Source organism: Varanus komodoensis, unplaced genomic scaffold (assembly GCF_004798865.1).
Source record: "Varanus komodoensis strain SLA01 unplaced genomic scaffold, ASM479886v1 scaffold10, whole genome shotgun sequence".
Taxonomy (NCBI): domain Eukaryota; kingdom Metazoa; phylum Chordata; class Lepidosauria; order Squamata; family Varanidae; genus Varanus; species Varanus komodoensis.
Window position 1 is genome coordinate 22083414 of NW_025335269.1, and position 11802 is coordinate 22095215.

Consider the following 11802-nt stretch of genomic DNA (forward strand, 5'->3'; position numbering starts at 1 on the left):
GCACTGGGGAGCTACAGTTCATTGAGGGAACCATGAATGCCAACATGTACTGTGACATATTGAAGCAGAGCATGATTCCCTCCCTTCAGAGACTGGGCCGCAGGGCAGTATTCCAACATGATAACGACCCCAAACACACCTCTAAGATGACCACTGCCTTGCTAAAGAAGCTGAGGGTAAAGGTGATGGACTGGCCAAACATGTCTCTAGACATAAACCCTATCGAGCATCTATGGGGCATCCTGAAACGGAAGTTGGAGGAGCACAAGGTCTCTAACATCCAGCAGCTCTGTGATGTCGTCATGGAGGAATGGAAGAGGACTCCAGTGGCAACCTGTGATGCTCTGGTGAACTCCATGCCCAAGAGGGTTAAGGCAGTGCTGGAAAATAATGGTGGCCACACAAAATATTGACACTTTGGGCCCAATTTGGACAGTTTCACTTAGGGGTGTACTCACTTTTGTTGCCAGCAGTTTAGACATTAATGGGTGTGTGTGGAGTTATTTTGAGGGGACAGCAAGTTTACACTGTTATACAAGCTGTATACTCACTACTTTACATTGTAGCAAAGTGTAATTTTTCAGGGTTGTCCCGTGAAAAGATATAATAAAATATTTTCAAAATGTGAGGGGTGTACTCACTTCTGTGATACACTGTAATGCTAAGATAGAAGGCACAACCTTGTTCATGTCTTGTTAGTTTCTTTTGAAACAGCTATGGTGGTATTAGTAGGCTGTTAACTATTTGCCATAATAGCTAAAATGCATTTGCAGGAACATTGGCTTATCTCACCCACCCTTTCTTACTGGTCAAAAAGTGTTTGCAGGAATATGGTCTACTAGAAGAATGAACTGCATTCAAAGCATGCTTGAGAATCTCGGGTGAAGAATCATTAATCCAGCCATCCTGGACGAGTGTAGTCTTTTAACACTGTCCTTTGTGTAATAAAACGGATATGGATGTGTATGAAGGCTCTTATATGTCATTTTTAAAGGGGTAGCAAATCTGTATGTCTCTCAAACATTCTTAATTAATTTGAAACTGGAATTTGTAGTAGAGGCATTAACTCTCAACTTTCTGCTTTTTCCACCCCCAGCCTTAATGCAGCACCTACTCCAGCTTGTAGCAGCATTGGCAGTTTGAAGGGCACCCCAGTGGCTACCCCTTGCACTCCTCGGCGTCTGAGTTTGGTAGAGTCCTTCACTAACCTTCGGGAGTCCACAACTACTATGAGCACATCTTTGGGGCTTGTGTGGCTACTCAAGGAGCGGGGGATATCGGCAGCAGTGTACAACCCGCAGAGTTGGGACCGAGCTGGCAGGGGCACCCTCCTGAGCACATACTCTCCCAAAATGGCTGCCATTCCCTCCACTCCTCCCAACTCACCTATGCAGACACCCTCTTCTTCCCCACCATCCTTTGAATTCAAATGCACGAGTCCCCCCTATGACAACTTCCTGGCTTCCAAGCCGGCCAGTTCCATTCTAAAGGAGGTGAGGGATAAAAAGAACATCAGGAACATTGAGAGCCAGACTGATGTGTCCGTCTCTAACCTTAACCTAGTAGATAAAGTAAAGAGGTTTGGAATTGCCAAAGTAGTTAGCTCAGGGCAAACACAAGCTCCTCCGCTAACTGATGAACAGGGACCTCTTCTTTGTGGGGCACAAAGGCCAGTGAAAGCCTTTGCTCCAGGAGGCCTGATGCCAGAAGGCCTGCCCTTGGGTTGTCCTTCTGTAACGAGTGGTATTGGGGGCATTCAGTTGAACAGTGGCATTAGAAGGAACCGAAGCTTCCCCACTATGGTGGGTTCCAGCATGCAGATGAAAGGGCCATCAACGTTAACACCCGGCATCCTAATGGGAGCTAAGCTTCCCAAACAGACAAGCTTACGATGAATGAGATGGCTGGTCTTCTAAAGAGATACCAACAACTCTGCTTCAGACATTTTTTTAAAAAAAGGATTTTCTTCCATTTGCTATTGAGTTTGACAAATCAACTTTGTGCCTAATGGGAAAAAAAGAGTGTAAACTTTGTATAGGATGTAAATATGTATCAGATGTATTATAAGTGAATCATGACACTGTTTTGACAATTTAACATGCTAACCTTTTGAAAGGATGTTTTGTTTTTCTTTGCACTGAAAAAAGCAATCCTTCGACAGAAAAAAGATGAATGCTCTACTTAGCCTAGGTTGATATTGGAAAGCCTCATCCGGTAGGAGTTACTGCTCATGCTATCAGAATTGTGAACTATCAACACATACAGTAACTCCCCTGAAAACAACGAGTCTTTTTCTTTCACGAAGTGTTCCTCAAACAGTAGCTTAGTCTTTTGACACTTTTATTTTGGCTTTCTGAAGAAGGTTTATCCTAGATCGTGGCTTGTATGCCTAATGGATTTAAAGGATTTTTTTTATTACACAGTAAACTTGAAATAATATGTGTTGAGAATGTCTGCTAAGCTTGCTAGGTGCCTGGAAAGAGAACATGCCTTTACTGTCACTGCTGTTTCTAGCATGTTCATGTGTTTCATTTTATTTTCAGCTCCACACTGGAGTGTTGAAGGAAACATGCTTTAAAAAGTGTTTTGTTGCAGACACTGAACACACAAAACAAACTCCTTAGAATTATTTCTTGCATTCATGAGTTTAAAGAAACCCACCTCTACATTGGGAGCCAAAGTCACTGAAAAAGTGTTTTGACACATTTTTTTTTTAAATCAGCATTGCCAAAAGACATGTACTTAGAGAATAGTTTGAAAAAGAAAACATTTAGCAAGGGTGCTAGAAATGAAAGAGTGACTTATCAGCTACATTCCGCTTCTCTCTAGATTTTGCGGTATTAAAATAGACCCAGAGGATTGGTTTGTGAACAAGTTTAGAACATAGCTTCTCTAATTGATGATATAACATACCTGTGTGTTTTCATCTGGCCTAATACAGTTTTTAAACCCTCACTATTTGGGCTAACCTCAAAAAGACATTGCCCTTTTTTGACTTAATGCTAAATTATAGTTTAGCATTATGCACTTGATTCTGGCGTGTTTGAACAAACCATGGTTTAAATTGGTTTATGAACCTGACTGGTTACATGTATAGTTTAACTTAGTGTTCTTCATAATTTGAATATAACAAAGAACTGTGAGTAGTTCAAAAGCAGAACTAGATCTTTTGATATTGAAGCTGTGGTGGAGGAGGAGAGGTTAGGTGGGAGTTCATGAACCCAAGGCTCATATATACTGGTAAGTAATCGTTTAGCATTGCACCCAAAACAGCCCAGTGCTTAGAAACTTGTACCAAGGAAGTACCTGAGAACAAAGAAGCAGCACAGTGCACAAGGAAGTTCTTCCACCACTGAAGAATAAATACTGTTGCAGAACTTCTATTGATATCAGTGCAGTTTATGCAGGAGAACTTCCTAGTAGATTGTGCCCCCAAGTCCTTTTTTTTTATTTTAATTTTCATGTTGAAGCAGTTGGCGTGCATGGGTTGTGTGGGTGGCTGTTGTTCTCCTGGGCTAATTTAAAATCCAAGCCAGTTTGTTATTTATTTTTGATGCCAGTACTGCACTACATGTAATTGCTGTGCATTGCCATTGTGTCAGACTGTTACTAAAATCATTAGCACTGATAATTATTTGTATTAGTGAAACTGGGGCGGGGGGAGTGTTAAGGGTGACTGATGAGCCAGCTGTCTTTAAATGAAGTAGCTAATATTGCTATGAACTATTGGAATGTTTGAGGTGAAAGAGAAGGCGAGCACAGAGGCCAGCCTTTGCATGTGTTACCAGATTTCTATTTATTCTACCAACATTTTAGCTCATTGGCTCTACTTGCCCTTTGTATGTGTGCACTTAATTGCAAGTATGTAACTTTATCTTTTTATCTGAATGTATCTTAAGACAACCAATTAACAATTTTGAATGGTAAAAAAGAGAAAAATCATGAATGTATGAGGACCTTTTCATGTACCCAGAGACCATGATACCATTTGTGGAATAAAAAGGCAAAAACGAAATGATTCAATTGGAAACTTATTATTATTTACTCTTTTTACATAACATATGATAGCCAACCATTGGAGAATGAGGTAGGGAGGCACAGAAAAATTGCATTTCTATTTTCTTCACAAATGAATATAAGTCAATAAAGGTTCTGTTGTGGATTATTTATGTTTCCTGTCCTTTTTTCCATCTAATTTCATAAGTCTTTCCATCAGCAAGGAGCTCAGTACTTCAGCATTGAGAAAGAATGTAAAAGATAATTTTGATCAGGGAAGCAGCTAATATCCCAGGTTATTTTGATCTGGGAAGCAGACAAGAACAACAATGGGGCTTTTTAAAGTTAGTTGTTCTAGCGGGCCCAGGTATTTTATGGTCAATTGTTTTTAATCGTCTCAAGTGGTTTTAAAATTTTGTATGGTAGAGTTTTGACATTTGCATTATTTTGTTTTTACACTTTTAATTTTGGGGAACTGCCCAGGAGCATTTGGCTACCATGTGGTTTAAAAATAGACTAAATGAGAATCCAGTGACCCATTCAGTTATATTTCATTTATAGGCTTTCTACAGGTTTTTGGAGCTCATTTTTTGAAACAGATTTTGACCTATACCCTAGCAATGAACTAAATGTTCATTTTTTTAAAAACAAACAACAAAATTTATTTATTTATTTATTAAAACATTTCTATGCCGCCCCTTCCCGAAGCCTCGGGGCGGCTCACAACATCGGATAAAATACATAATAAATTAAAACAATAACAATTAAAATATATACAGTAGAATAAAATAAGCCGCCCTGGCCAAATAAAATTCAATAATATTAACATTTAAAATGCTGCTTAAATAAAAAGGTCTTCGCCTGGTGCCGAAAAACAAATAACGACGGCGCCAGGCGGACCTCTCTGAGGAGCGCATTCCATAACTTAGGCGCCACCGCTGAGAAAGCCCTCCTCCGAGTAACCACCCTCCTAACTTCCTTCACTGAGGGCTCCCGGAGGAGGGCCCCTCCCGCTGATCTCAGGGGGTGGCTGGGCATATATGGACGTAAGCGCTCCTTCAGGTAACCAGGACCCAAGCTGTTTAGGGCTTTATAGGTCATCACCAACACCTTGAATTGGGCCCGGACTTCAATGGGAAGCCAATGAAGCTGCCGGAGAACTGGAGTCATGTGAACAGTAAAGAAATACTTAAAATGTTTATTCTGAATTACTGATTTTATTGCACCCTGTGACAGACTGTTAGAACTCACTGGCCTCCAAGAAGACAGGAGAGAACTACAGGAGGAGAAAGGTAGCTTTGTTGTAGAACAGGAAGGAGAGGGAGGTGGCGAGAAAGAACAGTGTTTAGTCATTCCTTGCAGCTCTTCCAGCCAACTGGGTATTGCAGGCAAACGGCAACACTGTTTTGCTACCTGCCATCCCATCCATGGAGTTGGTTATCAGCAAGAAAGGTTAGTAGAAGGAAATAAACCTCTGGGTCCCCAGGAAAGCCTTGGATGTGGCCTTCTTGAAGCAACACGCCCACCTTCCTATCCACCTCCTTCAAGTAAATTTGGTAGATGCTGGGCTGCTGGGTATGCACTACAGCAGAAGTGGGCAGAGTGTAGAATTCAAGATGTTTTATACTGAACTGCCAGAAGCCCCTGTCAACATAACCAATGGCCAGGAATGCTGGGATTTAAGGTTCAAAACATCAGGCAATCCATTTTCTGCTTATCACAGCACTAGAAAAGCCAAATGTCGAGGCTCCAGGCATTTTGACCATGTGGTATCTTCCTCCTTTTGCTCCCGTTCAGTAGACTCAGAACCTTAGAAGTGTGGTTCTTTCTCTGAAACTGAACAGTAGCAGAGTAGCACTGTCCTTGAGGTGTGGGAGAAGCATTTGCCCACAAAAAGAATTAAATTCAAACTCAAAACGTCCCCTCCTTCCCTTCCCTTCCCTTCTGCAAAGCTGCTGGCTAGACAGCGGGAATACTGAACACTCTGCAATTATCTGCTCGCTTCACCTGTCACCTGAAACAGGAATACTCCCTACAGAAGCACATGTTCATACTCCTCTTGCCCTCTATTGGCTGAGTTGATCATTTATGAAGGATTTACACTTGCCAAAGAAAATTAGAATGACTGCAAACACCAGCCCAAAGCTCCTGGGTGAATACTGTAAGATCTACTCCTCGTGCAAATGGGATCAGTACAGATGTTTTACCTTCCATTTGTTCAAACAGTGCTAAACTGCTTTTTAAACAAAGGATCCATCTACATTTACATTACTTGTACCATACCCCACAAATGTCACAGTCTGGTATCTGATATTGAATAGACACTTGTTGGAAAAGATTTCTATACTGATTGCAGGCAATGATGTATATATTCTGACCCAAGTTGCAAAATTTGCCCTGACTGCTAGAAAAATAAAGACTAGGGAACACTCTGCTAATACTAATTTTATGGATAAGGATTATGCAATTTTAATTAGGTTATTCTAATTATTACATTTTTACTAGTTATGGCTCCTAATGGTTTATAACTTCTTGTAGATGAAATTGGTCTGCATTTTTACAGGACATTATTGTTACTTTTTCAGTTTTGTGGTGGCCTATGGCTATGAGCAATAAAGACATACCACCTGTTACCTCGACTGGGTCAAGGAGTTCTGTTCCTATCATCTCTGTGGCTGTGAAATATGTCCCTTTCCCAGGCAGATGGGTTCTCATATCTCTCTGAGAAACTTCACTAGGTAATGTTAAATCCAGCAACTCCTCCTACTGCCTACTTCTCTGTTGCCACCTCAGAATTGTACGAACCTATCTGAGCAGATGGTAATGTGTGAGAGATGGGTCTCCTCTCTGCAACAGGAAAAACTACAGAATTTGCCCCTGGCCTTTCAAGGAATGAGGTTCTGAGGCAGCATTAGCACTCCCTCTTCTGGCCAGAGACCAGAATAGCAGCCCTGGTAGTTGCAGGACTGGGCCCACAGTCTATTGTGGCCACCTGGACTGTTATGAGCACCACCTGGGAGCCCTGGGGAAAGCACTATAGAACAACCGGCTCTTCCCTCCAGATACTGCCTCAGCAACAAAGGTTTTGTGTTGTTGGAGTCCTCTGTGCCTTCCAGAACCTGTTTCTGGAAACTGCTCTTGCTCTCAGTGTGTCTGTCTGTAAAAGTTTCTATACCTACAAGCAGTATAGAATTTCAAGAGGCCTTTTGTATGCGACTCCACAACAAAGCAAAAAAGCTTGGGGGAAAAATGTAGCAGGTGCCACTGATGTGAAAGGCCAGGAGGGAGAGGGCCAAACAAAACTGCTAGAAAGAAGATTTGGAAATCCCTCCTTATAAAAAGGTCTTAATCTAGCATAGCATGCACCCCTCCCTCATACTTATGAGATGCAGACCATCTACTCCATTATCATTAAAACTGGGTGGCAACGGCTCAGCACCTCCATTTAGAGATGCTGGGCATGGAATCTGGGAGCTTCTGCATGCAATGATGTGCTCAAACCACTGACTTCTCTTCTTCCAGGAAGATCAGAGCATGGTCTGCCTTCCAGTTCCCAGAGGCATTGCCTGGCCTTCTTCACTCAAGGAGAGCAGGACTCTTGGTAGGTAAAGAGTTTCCATATTTTACATGCCATCTTCATGTTTTATCCTAACATGAAATATTAGATTTACTTACTCCTTATGAAGCACAGGTATGTGCTTCAGAACACTCTTTCCATAGATCAGGGTGTTGACCTATAACTTCCATCATCCCCATGCAGGGAGATGAGATGAGGGTTAGGTTAGAGTTGTAGGTTTCCAGGTGCTTTTGCCTACAAGTTGCCTACTCCTGTCTTAAAGGGTGGCCAAAGCAAAGAGGGCTTGCTGAGCATTTCCTCTAACCATGTGTGACCATCCTTACCTGGGCTAGTTTTCTAATAAATGGGTTGAGCTGGTAGGACTGCTTAATCTCCTATGATGGATCAGAGTAGGTCTAGTTGACCAGCCATGGTCTACCTGCTGCGCTGATACAGCTTGCTGTGCAGCTTTCCCTACTTCTTCCCTAGGTTCTTGAGCCACTGTTTGCAATCCCATCTCTTATTCCCCTCCTAATGTTACTGAAACATTACATGGCATGGGAAACATAAAGCTTTGCTTTTCACATTCGCATGCTTCCCTGACAACATGCTACATACAAAAACAACATACTGTTGTCTGTAATTGTATATACAATTGTCTGCATATACAACATTTTTGAGCAGATACAAACCATTTACTTTGCCCATTCTGCTGCCCTTACTGTGCCAGAAGAGGGCACTCTAAGACCTGTGCAAGATTAGAACTGGAGCAACATCATGTTCTACCTCAGGCTGCATATGCTTTGCAGTATTTGCATGGGACATCTATTTGGAGGACCACACATTATACATTCCCACTGTGGGCAGATTTAGGATCTGAAAACAGAAATGTTCAACCTTTGTGAAGTTCTCCAGTCTTGTGTGGTCTGTTTGTCCCACACATGAAAATTCATATGCATTTAATGCAAATGTCTCCTAATATGTACATTCTTGTCTTGTGTGATATACACTATTTTTGCAAACAATCTTCAAGTATAGTGTATTTTAATTTCTTTTTCCCAAACGCACACACAAAATACACATATTTTGATTGCAAAACCCCATTGCAAATGTTGGAGATGTGTGAACTTTGATGGAAATGTAATTCTGAGTCACATAATTGTTCAAACTTGCAAATTTAAGTAAATTCACATAAAAATGTGAACTGAATGGATTTCTTCCCCATCCCTACTGGGCAGCAAATACCAGATTTAGTAAGGGAGAGCCCATGTAAACCTCAACACATGCTTGCAATGGTTCCCCTTCTGAACTTTTACACAGACAGGATCCACCTATTATTTAAATAAAAAATTTCAACCTAAAAAAATTTCAACCTAAAATATCCAAAAGCTGCTCCTTTTACACAACAGAACCAATGGAATAGGATGGGAAAAATTAGTGGCCCCTGCCATCCTTCACCGGAACAGTAGCTGTGTATATTCCTGAACTGAAGCACAAAATGCAAATCCCCATACCTAACATGGGGGGAAACTTATATATGTAATTTTCATAGACCACACACAGAGCTTTGGCTCCTCTGCCAAAAAGCAGTTTAAAGGGGGGGGGGTGATTTCTTGAGAAGGTAGTTACATGTATCACAGATTTTCATGACTATGCAGAAATTAACTGACAAATGTGGCCTCTAAAGAGCCTTCCAGGTCATCATAGTTGGCTTAAGTTCTGATTTGTCTTGGGGCTTGTGTGTGTCGCAACTTAATGCAAATCCTGGGTAGATCCATTGGTTATTTACAGGTTTCCCACTATTTGTCCAGCCTTGGGGACATGGGGAGACACAAAGCAAATTAGTGTGTTCTGGACCCAAATTCTGCAGTGATGCTGAAATATGAAAATGAAGCAATCTGGTTTATTTTCAAACGATCTGAATACAAAGTGTTCCCAAAGGGTAGGAAAATGACAAAATTGAACTAGTTGGAGCTTGAAAATACCTGGATTGGCATGGGCAATAATTAGAACATCATAGTCAAATTAGAACCGGGGTACATGCCATCCGGGGTACTGCCACAAAAAAAGATGGGATAATAGTCTGAGAAAGGGTGAGAGAGCCCAGAAGGGAAACTTCATTATCACTGATGATTAATTCCTTCCTTGGCTGGTGTTCCTGGGGATAGATGTTGGTGCAAAAGGACATGTCATCTTCCCCCCACCCCCTAAACATTTCCTTTTGCATTAGGAGTTGCTCTGAAAATGAATGAAGAATCAAATCTGATTGCCTTGCAGAGAAACCTGTTCAAGACTAGCTCTATGCTATTTATCATCTCTATGCTTTTTTACACGTGGCTTGCAGGCTGCCCCTCCCACACTTCCAAATTCAGTGATAGCCAAAATATTTAACAGATAAGGGTACTTATAGCAAAACGGAGCACTAAAAGTGCCACATTTAGCCTAAGGTAAATTTAACCTTTTCAATGCTACACTGAGTGGTGTACCACTGATTATTTTATTATTGTTTTGCATTGTGCACTGTTCTGCTAAGTGTAGCTACTGGGAAGAGGATCTGGGGACAAGAGTTGTCCCAAGACCACTTGGAGCTTCCTACTCCTGCTTTATATATTCTACTTTCCTATTTACTAAAGACTCTCTGTACACACAATACACAAACAAAATGATCAGTTGTGCTCTTGTACAGCAACTAATTTATGCAAATAGTCTAAATAAGTAGCCCTAATCCAAATATAGTCTATGAAGAGTTTTGTTTCATTTGATTTTACTGCTAACATTCATTATTATATTTGGGATGCTAATATAGAAATAAGAGATGTTGAGACCTTCCTTGAATATTTTTCTGGTCAACTAAGACTGATGGGAAAATAACCATCTATAGCTGTTGAGAAGACAATTAGTACACATTCAGAAGAACCATACCTATCTATGGTAAGCCAGGATGTAGTCTGAGTCTATTATATTTCACAGTTAGTTTCTGACACAAGATGGAGTCTCTGCCTGTTGTAAATTAACATCAAAGCATGCAGATAATTGTTATTTGGTACATCTGTGATGGTTGTATTTTACATATATAGCAATTAGATAGGCTTCTATTTCCCTCTGTATAACCAAGGAAAGCTATATAAGCAGGGGGTTTTTCATTGTTGGGAAAGACACTTGCTGCTTTCAGGGATATTCTACCAGTTTCAACTATCTCGCCTGCGAGTTCAGGCTTTATTAAACCTACTTACTTGAATGACCCTAAATTCAGATTGACATTCTTCAGCATTACAAAAGCTGATTTCTGTGGATTTTAATATAAACTGGCCTTATCTACCCTTCCTGGAATAATGTGCAGATTACAGTGTAGTTATCTTTTGAACTTCACTTTTACCTAAGATTAATCTTTTTAGTTCAAGAAGCTAATTTTCATACTATATATATTTAAGATAAAATCCTTTAGCAATGTATACTTGGAAAGAAAATGCTTTTAAATTTACTTTTTATGGCAAAACACATTAAAGGATGAATTCAATACAGGTTTCATGCAGTTATTGTTTTAAACTGCAGATTAAAACAGAAATTATGATGGATTCCGGAAGTAGTTCAAGATATATGGAGGGCACCAGGCTGGGGAAGGGTGTGCTGGATTGTCCAAAGTCTCAGGCCGAAGCCAGCCTAGCAGTTAGAGGTAAGGCAATTCTTCTAAAATGCATTTTATTTATTTATTTATTTATTTAAACATTTCTATGGCGCCCCATTCGCTGAAGCCTCGTGTCAGCTCACAACATAAAATTAAAATATAATACATGCAACAAATTTACAATATCAAATAAGTCGCCCTGGCCAGATAAAATAAGCAACTGATATTAACAATTAAAATGACGTTTAAATAAAAAGGTCTTTGCCTGGCACTGAAAAACAAATAACGACGGCGCCAGGCGGACCTCTCTGAGGAGCGCATTCCATAGATTGGGCGCCACCGCAGAGAAAGCCCTCCTCCGAGTACCTACCCTCCTAATTTCTTTTATGGAGGGTTCCTGGAGAAGGGCCTCTCCCACAGATCTCAAGGGGCGGGTGGGCGTATATGGATGTAAGCACTCCTTCAGGTACCCAGGACCCAAGCCGTTTAGGGCTTTATAGGTCATCACCAACACCTTGAATTGGGCCCGGACTTCAATGGGAAGCCAGTGAAGCTGACGGAGGACTGCAGTCATGTGAACATAACGCCCAGTCCCCGTCAGCAGCCTGGCAGCTCTATTTTGAAC

At 41.0% G+C, this 11802-nt stretch overlaps 1 protein-coding gene across 8 annotated transcripts in view; it reads left to right on the forward strand.

Moving 5' to 3' along the window:
* Positions 1-11802, forward strand: part of TRAK1 (trafficking kinesin protein 1) — a 248056-nt gene that overhangs the window by 125398 nt on the left and 110856 nt on the right. For 5 of the 8 annotated variants that reach the window (XM_044456429.1, XM_044456438.1, XM_044456422.1 and 2 more), the window contains one exon: positions 1097-4165. In XM_044456429.1, the coding sequence (XP_044312364.1) occupies positions 1097-1895 (799 nt within the window). In that variant the 3' untranslated portion in view covers positions 1896-4165. Of the gene's footprint in view, positions 1-1096; positions 4166-6581; positions 6735-7518; positions 7598-11104; positions 11226-11802 lie in introns of those variants that run through there. The other 3 variants (XR_006413448.1, XR_006413447.1, XM_044456455.1) reach the window with 2 other exon arrangements.